We start from the raw sequence: 25,375 nt of genomic DNA on the forward strand, positions 1-25,375 counted from the left end.
TTTTTGTATTTTTAGTAGAGATGGGATTTCACCATGTTGGCTAGGCTGGTCTCAAACTCCTGGCCTCAAGTGAGCTGCCCTCCTTGGCCTCCCCAAGTGCCGGTATTACAGGCTGAGCCACTGCAACGGCCTTAGCTACATTTTTAGTGCACCATAGCCGCATGTGTCTAGAGGCTACTGTATTGGAAAGCTCAGATATGGAACACTTTCGTCATCCCAAAAAGTCCTGTTGGATGCTGAAGATGATGTGGCAGAAGCCTTATCTGAGTTGTGAATATTCCTAGGCTTTAGTTATCAGCTGTCCACTTTCAGCCGCTGCCCCTGCCCCATTGTATCCTGGGTGCACTGTGACCTGTGGTTGGCAAGTTCATGGCACCTTTGCTAGGCAGTGCTGTGACCCTATCCCAGCTGTGCCCCTTATTGGCTATATGACTTTGGGCAAGTTATTTAACCTCTCCAACCCTCAGTTTTCTCATCTAAAAATGGGAATAACAAGCCTAATTTCGTTGTGAGCATTAAAAGACATAATACATGTGAAATACCTAGTATGAAATACATAATACAAGTTGCCACACGGTAAATTCTCAATAACTGTTTATTTAGTTGTCATATTATTATTGTTATTAGCACTATTATTCTGTCTCTATGTCTTGCAAATATAAGGCCGTTGAGGAGTGTGTTTTCCAGGTAACATCACTCTATGCTTTTTTTTTCTTTGGATTTTGTTATGTGAGCAGACAGAGCACAGGCAGAAGGTACAAGTGATTGTTAATCAGCTCTGTGTAATTAAACTTTTGTTTGACAATATGAAATTTACATGTCGCATAGTGAGTTCAGTTCAAGAAGCATGTATTGATCACTTACTATATATTTAGCCCTTATGAGCTGTCATTGCACAAAAGCCCTATGATAGGTCCCTTAAGTGATACGAAGAAGAATTGCTGCCCTTGAGGAGCCTGTACTCTCATAGAGGGTGGGAGACAAGGATCAAGGATAAGACGAGTATACACATAACTGTGTAAGAAATGCAGTAGGCAGAATACGAGAAGAGACACGCACAAGGGGAAGAGGTAGGTCAAAAGGCGAAAATGCTTATGTCCAGCTGGGGAGAGAGGAGAGCCCTATTGAGGGAAGTGGTAGCTGAGACAGGACGTAAGGATGATGTGGCATTTCACACTGCATGATGTGATGGGATGGTTCTCCCAGAGGGAGAATGGAAATGTAAAAGCCGTGTGTGTTAGAAGAGGTGTCAGCCTGGGGCTTGACCTCTTGGGCAAGGAGGTCTGGAAGGGGAAGCTGAGTCACATTGAAGAATGGTCTGCATGCCAGGCCCAGGTGTTGACCTTGCTGAGTAGGCCGGGGGTAGTCTTAGAAGGGTGTAAACTTTCTCCTTGGTTCCACTGGAGCTTTCAAAGAGAATGCATTCCTTTGGTGGGGGAGGGAAGATAGGATGAATGGCTGTGTTTGATCTTATAAAGTAACTGCATTTGTTAAATGGCATTTCTTCAGCAGAGAAAAGAACAAAGTCAAGTACACAGGGCGCTCCACAGGTGTGTGGCTGTGTACAGGCATGCATTCTGCCATTTTTCATTCCCACAGGGCCATGCTTGCCCTCTCCCTGGCGGGGCACATACCTCAGGGAGGCCCCAGGTGCAGATGGAGGCGGTTAAGTTGAGAACAATAGCAGAGGGGGTACCTTTGGGCTTCTTTTTTAAAAGTAGGAAATGGAGATTTAATGGAACACTTTTTGATCTTCACTTTATTTTATATTCTGTTGCCACATGCCCTTCATTAGCTTTTCAAAATTAATGGGGTTTTTACTCAATACCTAGATGCACATACATAGCTAACTTTCTAAGCCTTATGATATCTTTGGTACTCCACAACATGAAACTAAAAATGTTGAGCTTATTTCCTGTCATGGACTTGAGTCATTTCAATGGATGGCTAAACAGGAAACCGCAAATTAATCGGTTACGTGAAAAGTAAGAGCTGTCATAATTCCCTGTCTGCTCTAAAGTTTCTCGTGAACTCTAGAATTAGCAGGACGTGCAGAGCTATAGAATTTTTAGCATATAATTATGTCTTTGCTTTCCAGTGTTAAAATATATTGATTTTTCACATTTTAATGATTTGAGATGGGATGTGTTTCACAGTTTTGAGGTGTACATTTTTAGGGGTAGTGTTTTCATCCATGAAAAGTTAAGTTGGAGATGAGTCTTTATATAAATGGTATTTTAGAATCAAGGGAATGGGGCATTTGGTATCATTTCTGCCAAAACATCAGTCCCTACCTCCCATCCTAGTAGGAGGAGCTTCAGGTAAGCATCAGGGTGTAGCTCAGAGTTCCTTCTGACATCCCCTCTGGATCTCACAGAAAAATGGTGCCCATCTGTGCCCTTCTTGGTGCTTACTGGCCTGGAATGCGTGGGATCTGCTGCCCGGGAAAGCTAGAGGCGACTGGCTTGGGGCTTGAGCTCCAGGCCACCACAGGCATGAGACAAACTCTAGAATTTCTACCTCTATCAAATTCTCCAGAAAGTATTGCTTTGGTCTCCCCATTTTGGATTATTCCTCTTGATTCTGTCTCACCGTCCTAAGCAGTGCTTCCCTGGCCAGCATTTAGCAAGTCCATTTCCATGATGTAAATCCTCCCACCGTGGTGTTATGGAAGGGGAGTTGGGAAAAAATATGTGTAATTGGTTCTTCTGAGCCCACAGTAGTCAGCATGTCACGGGTTCCAGGGGCCTGGGGTTCAGCTGGTAGAGAGGCTGACTAGTCAGCTACACACCTGTTGCCTTACAGAGCTCTCTGGAGATGTTTTAGCCATCATGGCTTCCTCTGCCCCTGTGGCCATCAAGTAATATCAGAATGAGCCTACTCTGCCTTCAGTAGTTTTGAATTCGTTTCCTGGTATACAGAAAGGCCTGGCACAGTCCCTTCCTAGGCTCAACTTTTGAAGGGATGATGGCCTGGAAACTCACTGGCTTATACCCCGATCATTAGAAATATGTAAGCACATGCAAAGCATTTTTTATAAACATACATCTGAGAGGCAGGCAGATAGGGAAGAATGAATGAAAAGAGCTATTCCCTGGCACCACAGAACTTACGCAGCAACCCAAAATATACCTGGAAATAACCTGTTATAATGGAGAGCCATGTTATAACAGTAGAAATCATAACTCAGTTCTAAAAATTACAACCTTTAATTCTACAGCAGTAAAGGAGATATTGAGGAAATGTGACTAATCAGGAACATCTGAGGAAGGGAGCTTTAAGATTTGCAAGCAAAATAGCAAATGCCCACACCCTCGTGTGACCTTAAGCACTTTCTATTCTTATAGGATTTGGCCCTGGAAGAGGCTGTTCTGGAGGAGCTGACCCAGAAGGTAGCCCAAGAACACAAAGCCCACAGGTAAGGCAGGCAGAGGCTAAGGGGCTGCCTGCACAACAGATGTTTACTGCCCATGGGGCAGGAGGTATCCATCTCCCTATCAGCAACTCTGGGCTTGAGCCAACACACTTGTATTTATTCCACCACGTGACTCAGCTCTGTACTTCTGTTCTGCAAAGGTGAATGTCGACTTGAAAACTGTGCTCCGTTCCTTCCTTCCCTCCCTCCCTCCCTCCCTTCCTCCTTTCCTTCCTCCTTTCCTCCCTTCCTCCCTTCCTTCCCTCCCTCCCTTCCTTCCCTCCCTCCCTCCCTTCCTTCCCTCCCTCCCTCCCTTCCTCCCTTCCTTCCTTCCCTCCCTCCCTCCCTCCCTTCCCTCCCTCCCTCCCTCCCTCCCTTCCTCCTTTCCTTCCTCCTTTCCTCCCTTCCTCCCTTCCTTCCTTCCCTCCCTCCCTTCCTCCCTTCCTTCCTTCCCTCCCTCCCTCCCTCCCTTCCTCCTTTCCTTCCTCCTTTCCTCCCTTCCTCCCTTCCTTCCTTCCCTCCTTCCCTCCCTTCCTTCCCTCCCTCCCTCCTTCCCTTCCTCCTTTCCTTCCTCCTTTCCTCCCTTCCTCCCTTCCTCCTTTCCTTCCTCCTTTCCTCCCTTCCTTCCCTTCCTCCCTTCCTTCCTTCCTTCCCTCCCTCCCTCCCTCCCTCCCTCCCTTCCTTCCCTCCCTCCCTCCCTCCCTTCCTTCCTTCCCTCCCTCCCTCCCTCCCTCCCTCCCTTCCTCCCTTCCTCCTTTCCTTCCTCCTTTCCTCCCTTCCTCCCTTCCTTCCTTCCCTCCCTCCCTCCCTTCCTCCCTTCCTTCCTTCCCTCCCTCCCTCCCTTCCTCCCTTCCTTCCTTCCCTCCCTCCCTCCCTTCCTCCCTTCCTTCCTTCCCTCCCTCCCTCCCTCCCTTCCTTCCTTCCCTCCCTCCCTCCCTCCCTCCCTCCCTTCCTTCCCTCCCTCCCTCCCTTCCTTCCCTCCCTCCCTCCCTTCCTTCCCTCCCTTCCCTCCCTCCCTCTCTCCCTTCCCTCCCTCCCTCCCTTCCTCCCTTCCTTCCCTCCCTCCCTCCCTCCCTCCCTCCCTCCCTCCCTCCCTTCCTTCCCTCCCTCCCTCCCTCCCTCCCTTCCTTCCCTCCCTCCCTCCCTCCCTCCCTTCCCTCCCTTCCCTCCCTCCCTTCCTTCCCTCCCTCCCTCCCTCCCTCCCTCCCTTCCCTCCCTCCCTCCCTCCCTCCCTTCCTTCCCTCCCTCCCTCCCTTCCCTCCCTTCCTCCCTTCCTCCCTTCCTCCCTTCCTTCCCTCCCTCCCTCCCTCCCTTCCCTCCCTCCGTCCCTCCCTCCCTTCCTCCCTTCCTTCCCTCCCTCCCTCCCTTCCTTCCCTCCCTCCCTCCCTCCCTCCCTTCCTTCCCTCCCTCCCTCCCTCCCTCCCTCCCTTCCTTCCCTCCCTCCCTCCCTTCCCTCCCTTCCTCCCTTCCTCCCTCCCTTCCCTCCCTCCCTCCCTTCCTTCCCTCCCTCCCTCCCTTCCTTCCCTCCCTCCCTCCCTCCCTTCCCTCCCTTCCTCCCTTCCTCCCTCCCTCCCTCCCTTCCTCCCTTCCTCCCTTCCTTCCCTCCCTCCCTCCCTCCCTCCCTTCTCTCCCTCCCTCCCTCCCTTCCCTCCCTCCCTCCCTCCCTCCCTTCCCTCCCTCCCTCCCTTCCTTCCCTCCCTCCCTCCCTTCCTTCCCTCCCTCCCTCCCTTCCCTCCCTCCCTCCCTCCCTCCCTCCCTTCCCTCCCTCCCTCCCTTCCCTCCCTCCCTTCCTCCCTTCCTTCCCTCCCTTCCTCCCTTCCTTCCCTCCCTTCCTCCCTTCCTTCCCTCCCTTCCTCCTTCCCTCCCTCCCTCCCTCCCTCCCTTCCTCCCTCCCTTCCCTCGAGAATCTGGGAAGCCTGAGGCAGCCTGTGCTGAGAGAGTGAAGACCTGAAGTGCTGTGTTGGGTGGCAGGCAGGTGAAGGAAAGAAAAAGAGAAAAGCTTTAATTCAGGGAAGCACCAAGAGTTTGATATCAAGGCCTATACAGTGATTCTAAGTTCTCTCATCATGGCTTTTTTTTGTTTGTTTGTTTATTTTTTTTTTTTGGTTTTTTTTTTTGACAGAGTCTCCCTCTGTCAACCAGACTGGAGTGCAGTGGTGCGATCTCCGTCCACTGCAACCTCCACCTCCAGGGTTCAAGCAATTCTTCTGCCTCAGACTCTCGAGCAGCTGGGATTACAGGCACATGCACCGCCACACCCAGCTAATTTTTGTATTTTTAGTGGAGACGGGGTTTCACCATATGGGCCAGGCTGATCTCGATTGCCTGACCTCAAGTGATCCGCTTTCCTCGGCCTCCCAAAGTGCTGGGATTATAGGCATGAGCCATGGCCATTTGACTCCCAAAATATTATCCTCATGATAAACTTTTTCCTTTTTTTTTCTTTCTTTTTTTTTTTTAATAATGAAGATTTCTCCCAGATGGGAGAAAAATAACTTCTTTTTAAAGTAGGCAACATATTCGAAGGGATGTCTGGAATAATGATTTCATGTTTTTAGGGCTGTGGCTCTTAATTAAATACTTTACCTTCCTCTTATTATTCTCTGTTGAGTAAAAGGCTACTGGGAAAGATGTTAATGAATTACTTAGTAATGCACCCTACCCTCACAGTTGGGTAATGATTGCTCTTCCCAGAAACTAGAGCTAAACCACAGCTCTGGAATTTGCCATCAGGAGAGTGGGATCTTCCACTGGCTGCCCTTAACCATTTCTTCCTTCGATGCTATTTTGATTTTAGTGGAATCCTGCCAGCAGAAGCTGAACTGATGTACATCAATGAAGTTGAACGTTTGGATGGATTTGGACAGGAAATCTTCCCTGTAAAGGTAATATGCTGTGCCCTATGCTGGCTTTAACCTTCTCAGACCGGTACTGGCATTTGGAAAATCAGTGTTGATAGCAGTGGGCCAGAATGGCTTGGCCTTCTTTTTGCTGTGCAGCATTAGTTGACAAGTCCAATTTATTATAGATAAACAAATGCTTTTTCTTAACCAAGACATTTTGAAGTTTGCCATGGTCCTCAGCAGAATAAGACAGTCCATCTAAGTGAGTACCAAGCATCAGCCAATCCGGCACCTTGGAGGTATCAAGGCTGATATCCAGCCTTATAACAGGACAAGTAGCCAATGTCATGTGTAACATTAACGAAGACTCTAGTCAGTAGTTTTCTTATTCTCTTTTTCTCTTCATTGAGCCAACACAGGGATAATCATTTGTGAGGTAGAATGAAACGTTTCTTGTATACAATCATGCTTTATTTCTCCAGCTTTATAGGGCCCTCCATTGTGGGTTCCCAACCCCTTTGGTGTTTTATGGAAACTATGCCTAGGAAACTGCTATAGCACATCGCATCCTTTGCAGCACATCCACCTCCTGAAGTGGGTGTGGTTGGGGGGGTCATGGAGCATAGTCATTTATAGAGCTGAGCCCATCATCCAAACTCATTTTCCGCTCTCTGTTGACCAACTTTACAAAAAATGGAGATTTATCAGAAACCTAAAGCAACTGGCACATTTCAGCATTTGGGAGATGCGTGCAATTTCAGCACAAACATTTCACTCCAGACTATCTCCACTGGCTGTTTTATAAGTGTTCAGTTCCCTCTCTGTTGCACGTTTGCGATTTGCCTTAATGAGAACTGCCCATGTGCATCAAGTGGAATCGAGCAGGGTGGCCGCAGCTTTCAGAAAGGGCTAAATGGCTCTTTTTTAGATTTGTTTAATTTTCTTTTGCTTCTCTAATAGCTGCCCTTCATAGGGTTGTAATCCATTTTCCTTGCAATAATGCCTTATGAAGCCATCTGCGTCCCACTTATATTTCTGCAGCCCATATATAGTCATATTTTGGGCCATAGAAAAATCAGAGTAAACTTTTCTCTGCTTTTAGAAAACTGACTTCTCAATCCCTGGAAGTTGGAGGTTTTGTTGTGGCAATTTGCTTGTGTTGTTTTTTAATGTGGACTGCAGGAAACAGGGGCAGTTGAGGTCATGTTGAAATCTGCTGTGGTTGGTTCTGATGTGCTTTCTAGTATGTTCTTTCTTTAGTGGGACCAACAGGGTTATAATACCTTCCTCTGAGTTGGAAGATAGGCGCTTCTGACTCATTGCCAAGCTGGGGTAACTGAGCTGGACTGCCTCTTTTTCCTCTCTTTCCCCCCACATATGTGTGCATATCTAAGGTGACCACCTGTAGACCGCATGATTCCTGGTGACCCAAGGATGAAGGTGGGAGCAACAGTATCAGTAGGGGTGGTGATGTGGTCAGCTCTGCAATAAGTGAAAAAGCAGACAAGAAAATATGCAGGGAAAGACTGTGAGTAGGACTGGAGTCTCTTTTGATTGGTACAGGTTCTTATTGACAAAATAAAAAGCATGTCATGATATATCCTAGGAAAAATACTTGAATTTAGCATGGACTTTTCCATGAGTGGTTCCTCAAAAATTTTCAAGAGTAGAAGAGCAGCAGTGGACTGGCAGATGCAGATGTTGTACAGGAAGAAGAACCCCCTGCTCAAAATACTATCCAGTGAGCCTCAGGATGTATATTTTTTTTAATTTTGCCTCCTTGAAGGAATAAGGTACTTAGATGCATCTAGAAAACAAAAATGAACTCTGAAATTTAAAATATGGTATCAGAAGTGTACAACTTAATAGACAGGTTAGAAGATAAAACTGAGAAAGTCTCACCAAAAAACAAAGTAATGGTAAGTTGGGGACGGGAGATAAAAGAATTAGAGGACCTGTCCTGGATGTCCAGTATTTGAATAATGGGAGTTCTAAAAAGTGTGAACAAGGGAAACAAAAGGTAATTATTCGAGAAAATATCCCTGCACTGAGGAATGGGAGTTTCTGCACTGAAAGGGCCAGAGATGGTAGCTACAAAGAGACACATCGAGAGCTTTAAGAGGTGAAAGTTTTGGCCTCTGGGCAGAGGAAGTGCTAGGGCCAGGTCTCCTCTTGGCTTCCTTTAAACAAGCCCTGAAGAATATTCAACTCTTCAAATTATTGCATGTATAACGATTTAAAAAACAAAAACTTTGGTAAGGTTAAAAAATAAAAGACATCAATAGATGTTCATGAAAGAGAAAATCCAAATGCCAATGAATCTGAGAAAATCCAGAGCTTCTCTCTTAAACTGGACATGTGTTGTGACAAATTGAGAAAAAAGGAAAAAAAAAATCTATCTCTCTCTATATATAGTCCACTAGGATGTGTGGTGGGTGAGTTCCTGTAGGACCTGACTCTGCCGACACATCTGGTCACCTTATTGCTATGATGTCATCTATAATTTATTCTACTCATGGGTGAGAAATGGGATGTGATACCTGTGGGTTTAGAAATATGTGTATATTGTGGAGTGGCTAAATCAAACCAGTTAACATATGCGTTACCTCACATACTTCTTTGTGGTTAGAACACTTAAAATTTACTCCTTTAGGCCGGGCACGGTGGCTCACGCCTGTAATCCCAGCACTTTGGGAGTCCGAGGCGGGTGGATCATGCGGTCAAGAGGTCGAGACCATCCTGGCCAACATGGTGAAACTCTGTCTCTACTAAAAATACAAAAATTAGCCAGGCGTGGTGGCATGCACCTGTAGTCCCAGCCACTCAGGAGGCTGAGGCAGGAGAATCGCTTGAACCTGCTGGGAGGTGGAGGTTGCAGTTAGCCGGGATCACGCCACTGCACCCCAGCCTGGCGACAGAGTGAGACTACGTCTCAAAAAAAATTTTCTCTTTTAGTGATTTCAAGAATACAATACATTGTCGCTGGGCACAGTGGCTCACACCTGTAATCCCAACACTATGGGAGGCCGAGGATGGAGGATCACTAGCCTGGGCAGCATAGCAAGACCCTGTCTGGAAAAAAAAAAAAAATTAGCGGGGCATGGTGGTGCATGCTTGTAGTCCTAGCTACTTGGGAGACTAAGGTAGGAGGATTGTCTGAGCCCAGGAGGTCAAGGCTGCAGTGAGCCAAAATCATGCCACTGCTCTCCACCCTGGGCAACAGTGAGACCTTGTTTCAAAACAAACAAACAACAACAAACACCAATATATTGTTACTAACTGTGCTATGGTCACAATGATATCTTGAACTTAGTCTTCCTGTCTAACAAGGCTTGATTTCCTTTGACCATCGTCTCCCCATTCCTCCCATTCTCCAGCCTCTGGTAACCACCATTATACTCTATCCTTCTATGAGTTCAGTTTTTTAGATTCCATGTATAAGTGAGAACATGTGTTATTTGTCTTTCTGTACCTGGCTTATTTCATTTAGCATTGTGTTCTCCAGTTCCATCTGTATTGTGGCAAATGCCAATTTTGTTCTGTTTTAAGGCTGAATGGTACTCCCTTGTACACATGTACCACGTTTTCTTTATCCATGCATCTGTGGATGGACGCTCAGGTTGATTCCATATCTTAGCTATTGTGAATAATGTTGCAGTGAACATGGGTCATCACAAGTATCTTTTGTTGGTCTTACCCAGGACAATCATGGAAACTGTGTACACCTTGGCATTTTCTTTATGGGGATTTTCGTGAGGAACAGAATTGGAAGACAAGCAGTAATATACAGGTAGTCTTATTTGTTTGTTTGTTTTTCTTTTTTCTTTTTCACCTTGAGGAACTATAATGTTAATGTTACATTAACATCCAAATGAGTTAAGAGCCAAACTGTGGATAAGGTTTGACTTCTCTCAGCTCATATAAGGTGAGCCCTCTGCAGGATTTAAGCAGTTAAATTCATCTCACTTGTTGTAGAAACCCATCCCACCTGATTCCAGGAACTACATTGTTGAACCCTATTGAGTTAGAAGCGTGAAACTAAACTTCGTGAGTCTGGTTGAAAACTGGCTCTCCAGTCAGTCATTACATCTGAACACTTCTTTCCATTGTTCTGAACCACCTGTGCCACAAGAGTGCAAACTGATTTTTATGTGAACAAAAGGTGATTAGTTTTAAAAATGTGTTTTGAAAAAGCAATCTATTTATTATGATGAATTAGGGGGCTTTGGTACTTTTCATTATTTTGACACTTCAGTCCTCTTTTCCATTTATCAGGAATGGCACCAGTGTAGAGATGCAGCCGTCTCCCCCCTGCATTTCACGTCAGTATGCTTGCTTTGTATTGGTGCCCATAGATTTTATCATATGCCAGCGATCTGAAAAACTGTGTTCTAGCTTTCATTTACAAGGGCAACATGGCCCATGATTGGAAGAACAGCTTTCTTGTATGTGTGTCTGTTAGGTGGATCTGTGTATCCAGGGCACACTATCAAAGACGGCTCTTGGAGGCAAGCATAGCCCACCTTCTGGAAGTGACTCTTAACTGGCCATGTACTCTCTGGATCAGTAACTACAGTAGGTCATTTTGAGACAGTTTTCTAACCAAAAGCTTCCTGGTAGGCTTTTATTTTCCTAGATCCCCAGTCTGTCGTTGTTTTTATGATATTATCTTGCTCTCTGAATAGAGACATTATTGAAGCAGGAGTGACAAGAGAGATCTTTCGGGCTATAGAATAAACTTTTTGACTTTTGGACTTAGTGTCAGCTCCATATATCTGCCACAAAGTATAAATTAATTGAGGAAAATATGTAAATATGTGCAGAGTTGTAACTATAAATTTTTATACCCATTCAAAGCTATCCAGGCATTGTGTTCTACCAGTTCTTCATAGTTAAATCAATGTTTCAGTTTCTGTTTGAACCTACAGCACAGCAGAGAAGTAAACAAGTCTTGCACATCAGCTATTGAAGTGAAATAGAAGAAAATTGCAATTTGGAAATTTCATGAGCATAAGCCACTCACAGGTTTTGCTTAGTCTGGTTAGAAACTGCTTCCAGACCTTTTCATTTATCTTGAAACCACTACAAGATGAGAATTCACATCTACTGTAGTGTCATGTTAATTATACCACTAGATGAAGTCATGTGGTGGGGCTCTGAGTATATCTAGGATTTCAGCAGTTGATTTGAAAGAATGAAGCCAGAGGAAACCAAATATCTCTTATCTCTAGAGACCTTCACTAAGGAGCATGTAGCTATGAATCCACGTAGATGTAATCTGATAGAACTGTAGGTTGCGAAGCAAGCTGGGTGCAGCACTATTAGAGAGTATTGCCCCAGCAGAGGTATCTAAAAACATTTAGTACTGGTATAAGGGAATGATGACTGGAGGAAAGGCTGGAAACCCCAGGTAAAGAACTCATCCATCCTTGACACAGAGAGTAAACGTGCTAAGTCAGGTACTTATTTGTGTCTATATTGCCGCATTTTTAAAGTGGGAGCAAAAATAGCTGCCATAAAGAGCTGATGTAAGAATCGGACTCTATACAGTGGAGAGGCAATATTATTGCTTTTTATTCTTCTAGCAAACATTTATTGAGTGATCTGTGCCAGGTACTCGATTCAGTGCTTGGAACACAGAAATGAAGAAGGCAGAATCCCTGCTCCCAGTATGGAGCCTGTGGTCTACTTGGTCTCATTAGAGATCTCGTCACAGAAGTAAAAATTATAATGCAATGTGGTGACCGGTAGGGGACTGTAGTGGGCTCTTCTCCTCATGTGTGGGTAGGGGGATATGATGAAGGGATTCCTAGAGAAGGTGACTCCCAGAGTTGAGTCTGAAAATTATTATCCAAACAGAGGATGGTAGAAGTATTAATGAGCAGATGCATCATATCAGTGACAAAGCGGTGGCAGGGAATTATAGGTTGGGGCACCAGGTGAAGGGTAAAAGATGGTTAGAAATTGGTTCCAAGTAGGATGGGAAGCAGTAGCTTATCTTTCCTCATCTGGTGCTTATTTTGGTATATCTCCTTGTGTGTGTGTTGGTGTGTGTGTATGTTTGTGTGTGTGTGTGTGTGTGTGTGTGTGTGTGTGTGTGTTGGGTCCCAAAGTGTAGGCACATTAAAGAGTCAATTGATTTATACTTACCGGCAGGCATATGGAGCTGACACTAAGTCCAAAAGTCAAAAAGTTTATTCTATAGCCTGAAAGCTCTCTCTTGTCATTCCTGCTTCAACAGGCATTTTTTCTTAGTGGCATCATGAATCTGTAGTGCATATTGCAATACAGAATATGTGGATTCTTCTGTTTAGGTTCCTGGAAACACACGACTTTTTAATAATACGTGCTGCTCCGTCATTACAAAGTGGTGAGCATGGGAAATGTTTTGTCACTTTGGAAATGTGAGAAAATGGGAGAGGGAGAAGCAAAAGTCCCTTGCAGATTTTCCTCATTGCTAGTCACAAAGAAAACTATAGTTTATAGATAGCGATGTCTAGACAAATTTTACATAGAATTTTTAGCGATTTGAATGGATATGTGTTGCATTTTCTTTTCTCTTTTGAAAGAACATTTCACTTAAAAAATAGTTAAATCATAGTTTGTAAAATGAGACTCGATAGCAGCAAACAGCCCTCCTCTGCTGTATCATAAATGCCTGGAACATCTTTGGGTAAACACAGTGACATTTCTTTTGACCAGGTGGAATGACATGGGGAATATCACTCATAACAAGTCGACCATTCTAGTGGAGCTCATCAACAAAGAAGAGACTGCCCTCTTTCACACGGTAAGCAAAACAGACAAACAGAGGCAGGGTCTGACAAGACACCGGTTTTGGACTTTTCAACTCCTAATGTCCTTTCCTTGCTCTCCCTATCTTGAAATAATAAATACTCTCTTGAAGAGATGCTTTCTAATACTTGCTCAATGCTATCATTACTCATTCCAGGATAGTGGTGATTAAATACTCATGTTTAAAATACCAGGTTTCCGGCCAGACGCAGTGGCTCATGCCTGTAATCCCAGCACTTTGGGAGGCTGAGGCCGGTGGATCACTTGAGGTCAGGAGTTCGAGACCAGCCTGGCCAATGTGGCGAAACCCCATCTTTGCTAAAAATACAAAAATTACCCATGTGTGGTGGCAGGCACCTGTAGTCCCAGCTACTCGGGAGGCTGAGGCAGGAGAATCGCTTGAACCCGAGAGGCAGAGGTTGCAATGAGCCGAGATCGCGCCGCTGCACTCAGCCTGGACAACAGAGCTAAACTCCGTCTCACAAAATAAAATAATAAAATAAAATAAAATACCAGGTTTCCAAGCTGACTTTTGACTCTAGGACTCTGGTCCCTCCAACTGCCTTATGTGTGATGGATCACATTGTCTGGCGTGCCGCCTTCCTCAGCACTCTGGTTACAGCCCTCATCTAGTGACCCCTGATTCTATTGCATTCCATTTGCTTTTGCTGGAGGACCTGAGTTTTCTTTCCCATAATAGCCTTAGCTTAATCTGAAGTAGCTGAGGGACTGACCTTCTGTTGAGTGCCTCCTTGAGAGCCAAGGCATCTCTCTGCCTCCAATTTAATGAAGTCTGGTGTTTATTCTATGCTGTGCCTTGATTCAGTTATTTATTTTGAAAGCACTTGGTTGGGAATTACGTAAAGACATGCCGGTTCATCAGTGTCACCCCAGCACTTTGGACATAGGGATTCCTTAGCAGACAGCAGGTTCTGCCAGTCTTTGGCAGGCTTTGTAGGCATAGCTGCTCTGAAATTCAGCAGGTTGGTTTACTTTGCTGGCCCATGTATTATTTTGTGCTTGAGATGAAGGTTGGAAGGGATGTGTCCCTTCTCAGAAGAATCTTAATGAAATGTATAACTAATTCAACAAATGTTTATTTTTTTCGCTGTCTCTTCTTTTCCAAGGATGATATCGAAAATGCCAAGTATATTTCTCGGTTGTTTGCCACACGACACAAGTTTTACAAACAAAACAAAATCTGCACTGAGTAAGTAAACATTTAGTCCCCCCCGACTGGATGGCTTTGTCAGATTAAATCAATGTCCTTTTGGGGTGCTGTAGATCTCTTTTCCTATTAACTGTTTTTCCTTGTTCCTTGTAGAAGCTAATGAAGTAAGCTAAAGCCAGGGCAGGAATGAAAACTTTAATGATGAAGACTGTCTAGTGTCGTGCATATGCCCAGCGAGAGAATAATTCACAAATTGACTGTGAATGCTTGGCTGCCTGGATGGGTTGGCCCACATTAGCGCCTTTCCAACCCTCTGCTAGGAGTTTGGAGAAGCGGAGCAGTTCCCAATTTGCCAGGGTGCCCCTTCGTGTCAGACGCGGAGTGTGTTCAGAAGTGGGTAACAGAGTGACGAGCTAGCTTGAAAGAGAAGACGCTCCTGTCATCCTCAGCCCCGTGTCGCTTACACAGTTGGCTAACCCTGCGTGTGCTCCTGGGTCATGTCATCTGACTGTAAATGAGAGGCCAGGGTAATTAGAGGAAGATGTGGAAGACACTCATAGGTGTCACAAATCCGTGTGTATTTTTTTAATTTAATTTGGAAATAAAGATGATAAAGAGGCATGTGATGAGGGCACTTAAATGCGGCCTGACCTCAGATGGAGCGTGCTGGGACTCACTCTATCGTTGTCTTTTTCTTGGTTACCTTCAAAAGACGTTCCTCAGCCGAATACATTCAGTGGTTTGGGCGCCCAATGTGTTTAATTTTGTTTCAAAGAGCGTCAGGGTTATAAATGCAAGAGAAGAACTGCTTTTCCACTCCCACAGTGGACACATCCGAGAGTATGTAGAGTATTGTCCTAGAGCAGTTCCTGCTGAAGAATGCGGCTGCTTTATAGCTGGAGCGCCAGGTCATGGCAGACTTTTTTCTCCACACCGTGGAGGCTCTTTCAAGCCAGTCACTGCAATTGGTCACTGTCGGGGTCTGAAAGTATGTCTGATAGTATTAGGCCTACCCGCTTGGTTTGCAAATGTGAGTCAGAAGAAGGCCTGATCGGGGAGTGGCAAGTGAAGTGGCTGTACGTTTCTTCTAGACACATTCTCGCATGTGTCCCACCACACCATTCTCTTGAGCAGGTTCCTGATAGGTCACTTCTGTGTATTTCTACTCTGCTGTTGCCTTTGACTTCTGGGGGTGTCTTTGACATGAACAAGAATGCTATCCTTGACTTCTGTAGGGTGAATTTAAAAACTGAGAACTGGATTTTACTCTTGTCTTCTGATTTAACCACAGCTCAGCAGATGGTTTTACTATAAAATTTACGGAGTGTTTATTTTTCTTTTGTGGTCTTTTCCTCCAGTATTAGTGAACATCACGTATTAGTCTGAAAACTAAGAAGAAATTCTGTTTCTCAATTCTGCTTCTGTAATAACTATTTCTTTCTTCTTCCTAACCAAGTATAAGAGGTTCCTAACCTCTTACCTGATTAAAACCTGGGGCACACTCTCAAAATTACACGCACACACTCACTCACTCTCTCTCTCTCTCTCTCCCATTAAATTCCATATGTAGTTCAGCATTCCAGCACGATATTATGGCCTGGGGCATCCCTCTGGAGTTCTGTGAACTGGCATAATCTTAACAGCATCCTTCTCCATGCATGCACAGCAGCATCCTTCTCCAGAGGGTGATACTCTCTGACCTCTAAAAGATCGTTATTGATTTTTCTGCTCCTGCAGAGCTGCTGCTTGTCATTTGGAGGTATAGCTCAATTGAGTGGCTCCTCAATTTCTTGATATAGGGAGAAAAATTAGGAGGCAGTATATATAACATAGGTCTGATAATATTGTATTATTTAGCCAGTCATTTAAAAATCCACCATTGCTATATTACTGCCATCATTTCATAAAAGGTATTTTATCGCCAAAAAAGTAGGAAGGATGAAATATCAGAATAAGGAGAGTCCTTTAAATTGAAGAACTTACCTTAATAAAAAACTGTACATGTCCTGGTTTTTTTTTTTTTTTTTTTTATGGTAACACTGAGAACGAGGGAAAATATTACAGCATTTGGGACCTGTTGCTTGAAGGCGTCTTTGATTTCAACTCTCAAGAATTTGCTAATACTTCCAATTCATTTTTTAATCTCTACATTTAAAAATATGTTGGTTCTTAGTCTGGAAAATATCTGATCAATGTTTGTAAAATGTATTATCTTAATAAAAAGTATCTTTATATGGTCACACTAAAAATATTGTATCTATTTTGTATTTTCATTTGACTGGAAGTATTTTAAAAATATTTTTTCTTGCATTTTTTTAAAACCTGAAAGATTTTACATATATACAACAGTAGAAAAAGTACAATTTTTTAAAATCCATGTAATGTGATATTTTTCAGTCTGGCTTATTTCCCTCAGTCTTTCTATACAAATAAGCCTCCATTTGTTTAATATTACTTTGTAAAATTTATTCTAAAAGTATCCTATCCAAACATTTTGAAAATAAAGAAAAACAAAGGAAATCAAGATTGTTCTTAGTGTTACCACCCAGAAATAAGCCACGTTTATGTTTTGATGTAACGATTACCAGTCTTGTTTATTCTCTTCTTCTCCCTCCCTTGTCTATCTGGTCTTTTTATATCAATAATAACCATGCTCATTTTTTCACCTCTTCATGTAGACAGTCAAATTCTCCACCCCCCATCAGACGCCAGCCCACCTGGAGCCGGTCCTCTCTGGTACGTATAGAAGCTGCAGTGATCAAGTGATCTGACTGTTGAGCATTCTTTGTTATTAATTTGAGGTGGGGGGATGATGAGGGCATCATGATGAGGTGAAATTTTGTGAGAACACAGAGGCGTCATTCTGTCAAGCAGGTGCGATGCACACCCATTTTGTCCCCCTTGGACCCATCCGTGCCCACCACTACTCTAAGTGTGGCTGAGGCTGAGGGTTTACCCTGAGGGTAGGTCTTATTCCAGGCCCGTGGGACCATGTTCCATCCGCATACAGCCCATGGTGTGTTTTCATTCCCTTGCTCATCTGTTCCGGTTGTTGTGTGAAGATACATCTTCAGTTACGAGCTCCACAAATTCCTTTGTGTTCACTGCTGTAGAGAGAGCTTAATAAACTAGTGAGAAAATGCCTTCTAAGTGAGCAAAAATTGAACGGATCTAGTTGATGGTCTCAGGCAGAGTATCTGATGGGGAAAATTGGTTGCATATTTCCTAATTTTAGGCCTTTTAAAAAAAATCAGATTTCCAAAGCACTTCCATAATTTTAGGCTTTAATTAGGCAGCAGAGTTTGAATTGACCTAGCTTTAGCTGCTGCTTTCTTCGTTTGTTTGTTTTAAGCTGCTCTCCTCATCATGTGAATAAGGAAACACAATTAATTTCAATGCATGTGTTCTGTCTTAGGCTGTGTTTTATTTTGAGGATTACTCAAGGATAACAGATGTTAAGAATTGGTTTCCTTCAATGTTTTCCATTTGTTTTAACTCACAATTCTTTTATTTTAGGTTATGATTTTTTTACACAAAATCAAGATAAACATATGACCCTTTAACTTCTCTAGATCAACAATTCTTTCAAGTTGATAGAATGCAATTGAATTTTTCTTCATATTCAATGTATACATTATAGCATGTCTTTAAGTTGTCTTTTGAAGGGAACGTTTTAAGAAAAATTTATTTCCTGGAAAATGCTTAGATGTGGACTCTGAATTCTTGAGTTGAGCTATTATATCATCGCAGTAATTCCTGAGTGCCTGTGTGAATATTATTTCTCTCAGTATTATGTACAATAGCTCACATGTGGTCCTGGGCCCTGGAGATCTAAGAGATACCTTGGGCTTTCCCCTGAGTACCAGTAGATTTGTTCATGGCACTGATTTATTTATTCTTCTCCTTTATGAATGTTATCTTCCTTTTCCCTTCTTTAGAGTATAGATGTCTTTATTAGCAAAATAATTTTTCATTTACACCCTTGAAACCCTATGGGAGGCAAAGTGTTTTAAAGCTCTCTTGTGATCTTATCCTGTCCTCATTATCCAGAGAGGATGCAGAGGCTTACCTATTTTATTCGGATGAAGACAGTTTATAGGAATTCTGATCCAATTCATGGCTTCCCTCTTTCCCCTGTCCTTTAGGTTTAAACCATTTCACCAAGAGTTTCTCACAATGAATGAGTAAAAGCAAATAACATTGTCTCTTGGCTTCCTTGCTGATAACCAGGACTTCTCATTGCTGTTTTTCACCTGCCCTCTTCTGCCTATATTTTGGCGTCAAGTTTGTTTCTCTATTAGCAGGTCTGGGAAGAAATGGAATAATGTATTAGAATATATAAAGAGATGAAATAAATAATATAATCCTGAAATGATGTTTGAGGGATTAGCTATTATTGTCCTTTGACAATGCTGTTTGTGAACTGGCATAAGTCTGCTCATTTATGTCAGTTCATAAACCGTAACTTACTTATTGGATTTTTTTAAATAAGGCAAGAAAAGACAGTAAACCAATTTTGCCTTGCCATGTATTTCTATTCCCTTGTACAAATCTCTCCCCACTGTGTTTTTCTTTAAAGCCTTAAAATGATTGTGCTACCATGGAAAAATTTAGTTGAATTATGTATTGCCAAGAAAAGGAAAAATATTTTTAAATTGCAACTCAAAAATCAGCCAAAGGGAGACTTGGGAATATAGCACCTTTTCTTTGGTAGGCCCAAACTGCTTTCTTAGATTGATTTCAGTTCTTCATTTCTTCTGTCTTGATTCCTTTTAATTCTTGGATCCCTTTTTTTATTACCCCTTTGAAGATCAAGCATTGTTTGTGGCAGAGAAAATGATAGGTGAGTTATTCACCCAGCTTCAAGCTCTTGGACAGTGCGTTTCTTCCATTGAGGGATGCTGAGAAAGTGTGACCCCTGCTGGATTTGGGTTTCTTGGTTTGATCTCAGATTCTTCTCTCAAAATAGTAACCTTTAAAATCTATAAGGCTAATAGAAATATAAGAGATTGGCTGGGCATGGTAGCTCACGCCTGTAATCCCAGCACTTTGGGAGGCCAAGGCGGGTGGATCACTTGAAGTCAAGAGTTCAAGACCAGCCTGGCCAACATGGTGAAACCCCGTCTCCACTAAAAACACAAAAACTAGAAGGGCATGGTGGCACAGCGCCTGTAATCCCAGCTGCTAGGGAGGCTGCGGCATGAGAGAGAATCTCTTGAACCCGGGAGGGCGGAGGTTGCAGTGAGCCGAGATTGTGCCACTGCACTCCAGCCTGGGCAATAGAGTGAGACAATGTCTCAGAAAATAAAAAAAAAGAAAAAGAAAAGAAATATGAAAGATTATCCTGTTTGGTGGCTTACAAACATAAGGGTTTTGAGGGTTTTTTCCCTCGCAAATCAAAACTCTTATTTCAAACAAATTCTTACCTGGAACCTCAATACGTAAATAAAATGGATAATGCTTGAGGTAGGGGGAGAGAGGAGCTTGATTTGACTGACAGGAAACTGAGACCGACTGAGGTTAAATGGCTTGCTCTGGATTACATTAGTGCATAACCATTTTTCCTTTGTTGGTTCACCAAATATTTAATCCATTGAAGTTTTTTTGTTTTGTTTTGTTTTGTTTTTTTCTCTGAAAGCTTGTCCCTCTTCTGCAGCATGAAGTTATTCAGGTTCAGTCTAAATAGCCATCTTTAAGAGACTGTGGAAAAGATTCTGCACTGTGGTAGTGGGTAGACAGGGCCCTTTGCACACTTGGTTCTGCAATGGGGAAGGTCAGCAAGTGGTCTTGAGAGCTACACACTCATTGTTGTGGGCCACATTTTAGATATTTAAATAGATTCACCCTGGGCTCAGCTTAACACTAACCCTGTTCCTATTTAAGGTTGATGTGGAGCTGTGAACTGGGGTCTCAGGCACAGCTATGCTGATGTGTAGGAGCTTGTGAATGGAATTTTGAGAACAAAACAGGTGTCCCCCTTATTCTCATTTCTGAGATGGGTTATAATAATTTACTTTCTCTTTCTTTCTTTTTTTTTTTTTTTTTTGACAGAGTCTTGCTCTGTCGCTAGGCTCGAGTGCAGTAGCATGATCTTGGCTTACTGCAACCTCCGCCGCCCAGGTTCAACGACTCTCACGCCTCAGCCTCCCAAGTAGCTGGGACTACAGGTGCACATCGCCACGCCCAGATAATTTTTTTTTTTTCCTCGGAGACGAAGTCTCAATCTGTTGCCCAACCTGAAGTGCAGTGGCGCGATCGCGGCTCACTGCAACCTCCATCTCCCAGGTTCAAGTGATTCTCCTGCCTCAGCTCACAAGTAGCTCGGACTACAGGCATGAGCCACCCATGCCTGGCTAATTTTTGTATTTTTAATAGAAATGGCGTTTCAATGTGTTGCCCAGGCTGGTCTTGAACTCCCGAGCTCAGTCAATCTGCCTGCCTTGAATAATTTGCCTTTTCTAAAAGTTATTCTTGTGAAAGAAAGCATAGAGAACTTTGCAAGTATATTAGAATATAGATAGTAAATGGTTACATTTAGTCTTTGATGGTAACCTCTTTCTCTTTCTGATCTTGAACCAACTTCATTTCTCCCTTGCCGTTTCTCCAGTTCCAAACTTAGTGATGAGATGGGAGTGCAGATGGGTAGAAGAAGGTTGAGTCAAAGGGGTGGCGGGGACAGCGGCTGCCACGAGCCTCCCTGACAACGTGGCGGGACTGCCATGTGCCTGGGCCGGCTGTGTGAGTCACTGGCCGTGTCTGCCCAGGCCTCCCCACCTCCTCTGTGTTCTCTGTTTCAGCCCAGGCAGCAGCCGTACATCCTGCCTCCTGTTCATGTCCAGTGTGGTGAGCACTACTCGGAAACGCACACCTCGCAAGGTAACTCTGGCTTGCTGTTCTCCCTTCTTAAGACAAAAAGTTGAATACCAGTAAGCAGTAAAGAAGGCTTTAAAAAAAGATGACAGGGATGCCTTCTTTTCAACTTTGTCATCGTCTGAATGACAGTAGCTAACGGCTTCAATTTGTGGAAGGCCTAGACTATCAGTTACCTCTGATCAAAAAATTTCCCCAGTATTGGCTGCTCAGGGAGTCGGGGCCAAGGCAGCGAGCAAGTCCTTTTCTCCTCCCTTTCCTAAGGGAGCTTAGAGAAGAGAGTGTGACAGCTCAGCCCAAGTGAATGCACTTCACCTTCATTGCCAGTATCAGAAAGTTCGTGGCAGTCACTCAGCTTTTCGTGGTGACGTAGAAGATGGGCATGCGGAATAATTGGAAGAAATAAACAAAGTCAGCCTTTTCTTTTAGCTGTTTTTCTCATCTCTTTCTCCAGCCCCTTTCTTGGTACACTTGCTTTTTTCTTCTCTGAGTAAGGTAAATCTGTTTTATTCCTCTGTTTCTCCCAAAACACCTCCCATGCAAAATGTGTGAAAAAGCTTCTTCTGCTAGTAATGACTTCATGATAACAACTAACATTCATAGAGCACTTGTGGTATTGCTGTAAGTACTTGCTATATATTGTCTTATGTCATCCTTAAAATAAACCTGTAGGTACTATTATTATTCCTATTTTACAGTTATAGAAATTGGAATACAGAGAGATTAATGATGGAACTTATATATGAAAATCGGTAACTTGTAATCATTATGCTAACTGCATTTCAAAAAGAGAGATGGTAGAAAACCTTGGATGTTGGAAATGTAGTAAATGGATAATATAGTTTCTACGTTATCAACTCCTGGCCATTTTGAATCCTCTGCTGTCTGAAAGTGTGAGCATGAAAACCAAGACAATCAAGACTATTTAATTTAATAAAAATAGTACTTTTTATAAGGAGACTGGCAAAGTTACCACATTTCTATGGGAAGGCGCCAAACCCCATGGGAGGCAGATAAATTGCGGCACATTTGTCTCTGTGTTCCCCCTGTTTTTTGTGCCTGTGTCATCTGATCAGATCTCTTTCCACATTCCTCCTCTTCAGACAGTCGAATGTCTTCAGTCACCTTTTCTGTTTTTCACCTTCTCTGATTTTCTGTTTCTCTGTTTTTCTCATGTTTAAATCTTTAGTGTGAAAATGAATATATTTTGGCCACAGAAAGGCAAGAGGTTGCCTTCCTTGGGGGGTGTGTGTGTGTGTAAGAGAACACCAGACACCTAGAATGGGCCTGATTTTAGAAATCTGCTTTTTCTCTCTTTAGGTACCTCTTTAAACTATAATTAATTTTTACTTGAATTGACCTAAGTGATGAAACCAGATCTAGAGGGGATTTGGGGAATTACCGAAAAGAACTCTTGATTCTAATTTTGCCCTTTATTGCTTCTCAGGATGAACTAGCTGTGCTGACACCCTGGCTACTTCATTTGTTTTGTGTCTTTAGAATGCCCTGCAGTCCCCTGGGTGAAGGGGCTTTTTCCATTGCCGTCAGGAAGAGCAGCTCGGTGTACTTAGTAATTGAAATCTATTGCCCTATTAAAGTTCTTGACTGTCTTATCTAAGTATTCAGTCCTGTTGCCGAGCCCTGCACAAGAGGACAGGTCTCCCCAGCTGGAGGGCCATTGTTGGTGCCTGATTTCAAAGCTTATGGCAAAATTGAGAACTTCCTCAAGCGACACTTACTCCAAATATGTGCATGCCTTCTTCCATTAGGTTCCCTTTTTCTTTTCAGTATGTCTTAAGGTGTTCTTTCTGTATGTTGGCATTTCATCCAAGATAGTATCCGTTATTCTATAGAACATGTGGGTGGAGACCATGGGATTTCACTTTTTATGACTTATTTAAATTAAAAGTCACCTCATGAGTATGAGGATGTACTTTGTTGTGGCAGGATGGCTTGGAGGTTCACGTGCCTTTGTTTGACTTCTTGTAGACAGCATTTTTCACGGGAATGAAGAAGCCTTGTATTGCAACTCTCACAACAGCCTGGACTTAAATTATTTAAATGGCACTGTCACCAATGGCAGCGTGTGTAGCGTTCACAGTGTCAACTCCCTCAACTGCTCGCAAAGTTTCATCCAGGCCTCCCCTGTATCCTCCAACCTCAGTATCCCTGGGAGTGACATCATGCGGGCCGACTACATCCCGAGCCACCGGCACAGCGCGATCATCGTGCCCTCGTACAGGCCAACCCCCGATTATGAGACAGTCATGCGCCAGATGAAGAGGGGGATCCTGCATACAGACAGCCAGAGCCAGTCTCTGAGAAACCTCAACATCATCAACACCCATGCCTACAACCAGCCAGAGGATCTGGTGTACAGCCAACCGGAGATGCGGGAGAGGCACCCCTACACTGTCCCTTATGGGCCACAGGGGGTCTACAGCAACAAACTTGTCAGTCCATCTGACCAGAGGAACCCAAAGAATAATGTGGTACCAAGCAAGCCGGGGGCAAGCGCCATCTCGCACACAGTGAGCACCCCAGAACTGGCCAACATGCAGCTTCAGGGCAGCCATAACTACAGCACGGCCCACATGCTTAAGAACTATCTCTTCAGGCCACCGCCCCCCTACCCACGGCCACGACCTGCCACCAGCACCCCAGACCTGGCCAGCCACCGCCACAAGTACGTCAGCGGCAGCAGCCCGGACCTGGTGACCCGGAAGGTGCAGCTTTCGGTGAAGACCTTCCAAGAGGACAGCTCTCCGGTGGTCCATCAGTCTCTCCAGGAGGTGAGCGAGCCCCTCACGGCCACCAAGCACCACGGCACGGTGAACAAGCGCCACAGCCTGGAGGTGATGAACAGCATGGTGCGGGGCATGGAGGCCATGACGCTCAAGTCGCTCCACCTCCCCATGGCTCGCCGCAACACGCTCCGGGAGCAGGGACCGCCCGAGGAGGGGTCAGGCAGCCACGAGGTCCCCCAGCTCCCTCAGTATCACCACAAGAAGACCTTCTCTGATGCCACCATGCTGATCCACAGCAGCGAGAGCGAGGAGGAGGAGGAGGAGGCTCCAGAATCGGTGCCCCAGATCCCCATGCTCCGGGAGAAGATGGAGTACAGTGCCCAGCTGCAGGCGGCCCTGGCCCGCATCCCCAACAAGCCCCCGCCTGAGTACCCCGGCCCAAGGAAGAGTGTGAGCAATGGGGCTTTGAGGCAGGACCAAGCCAGCCTTCCTCCCGCCATGGCCAGAGCCAGGGTGCTGAGGCATGGGCCGGCCAAGGCCATCAGCGTGTCTCGGACTGACCCGACGGCTGTCAACGGGGCCTCTCTTGGCCCATCCATCTCGGAACCCGACCTGACTAGCGTGAAGGAGCGGGTCAAAAAAGAGCCCGTGAAGGAGAGACCTGTGTCTGAAATGTTTTCCCTGGAAGACAGCATTATAGAGAGAGAGATGATGATCAGGGTGAGTGTCCTCCTCTCCCGGGGCATTTTCCAGTGTGAACGCACATGCTTCAGGCACTGAGCAAGGGGCAGGGCTTATGCAGGGAACGTGGTAGGTTTTTAAGGAAGCATTGAGCATTTAAAAGGTAGTACTTTATTACACAAAATGTTGAGTTTTTGCCCTTTCAGATAAATCTTCCATTCTCATTTGTGGCTTCTAACAGGTGTACTTGGTACGTTATTGAGGCCAGTGCCTCAGCCAGCATTTTGCTGTTTATTCAAGGCTCAGACTTCCAATTGGGTAAGCTGGTATTGGGGAAGCTCACCTTGCTGTGTCTTTTAGTGTTTTGTTTTCTTGAAGGAAAGCTGTCCCCCACATCCAGTTAGATATTAAAGAGCAACATCCCTATACCGCCTTCTGTATAGATCCACAAGTCAAGACTCACCAATATTGTCTGGACTGTGATATGTCTAGCTTTCTATTCAGATTTTCTTTCAATAGATGTTTCACACAGATTCAAGAAAATTATAGTAATTGGATATATAACTTAGTAATTGGGTAAATCTCCATTGAACTTATTCTATCAAAAATTCACACACATACGTGAATACACACATACATATATACATACATATTACCACTTGAAGATCCATCCTAGTATTAGACATGAATAGCTCTTCTTCATAATATGTACAGAGCCAGGTATGGTGGGGGACACCTGTAGTCCCAGCTACTTGGGAGGCTGAGGTAGGAAGAGCACTTGAAGCCAGGAGTATGAAGCCAGCCTGGGCAGTATAATGAGATCTCATCTCTAAAATAAAATAATAAAAAAAAA

At 44.2% G+C, this 25,375-nt stretch overlaps 1 protein-coding gene across 5 annotated transcripts in view; it reads left to right on the top strand.

The window, feature by feature from the left end:
• PTPN14 (protein tyrosine phosphatase non-receptor type 14) overlaps positions 1-25,375 on the top strand; it is a 206,031-nt gene that overhangs the window by 146,985 nt on the left and 33,671 nt on the right. For all 5 annotated transcript variants that reach the window (XM_063672223.1, XM_054452233.2, XM_063672224.1 and 2 more), the window contains exons 6-13: positions 3,348-3,418; positions 6,213-6,300; positions 9,960-10,048; positions 12,961-13,048; positions 14,181-14,263; positions 16,903-16,960; positions 21,022-21,100; positions 23,084-24,561. In XM_063672223.1, coding sequence (XP_063528293.1) covers positions 3,348-3,418; positions 6,213-6,300; positions 9,960-10,048; positions 12,961-13,048; positions 14,181-14,263; positions 16,903-16,960; positions 21,022-21,100; positions 23,084-24,561 — 2,034 coding nt within the window. The remainder of the gene's footprint in view (positions 1-3,347; positions 3,419-6,212; positions 6,301-9,959; positions 10,049-12,960; positions 13,049-14,180; positions 14,264-16,902; positions 16,961-21,021; positions 21,101-23,083; positions 24,562-25,375) is intronic.

This window comes from Pongo pygmaeus, chromosome 1, assembly GCF_028885625.2.
Source record: "Pongo pygmaeus isolate AG05252 chromosome 1, NHGRI_mPonPyg2-v2.0_pri, whole genome shotgun sequence".
Classification (NCBI taxonomy): domain Eukaryota; kingdom Metazoa; phylum Chordata; class Mammalia; order Primates; family Hominidae; genus Pongo; species Pongo pygmaeus.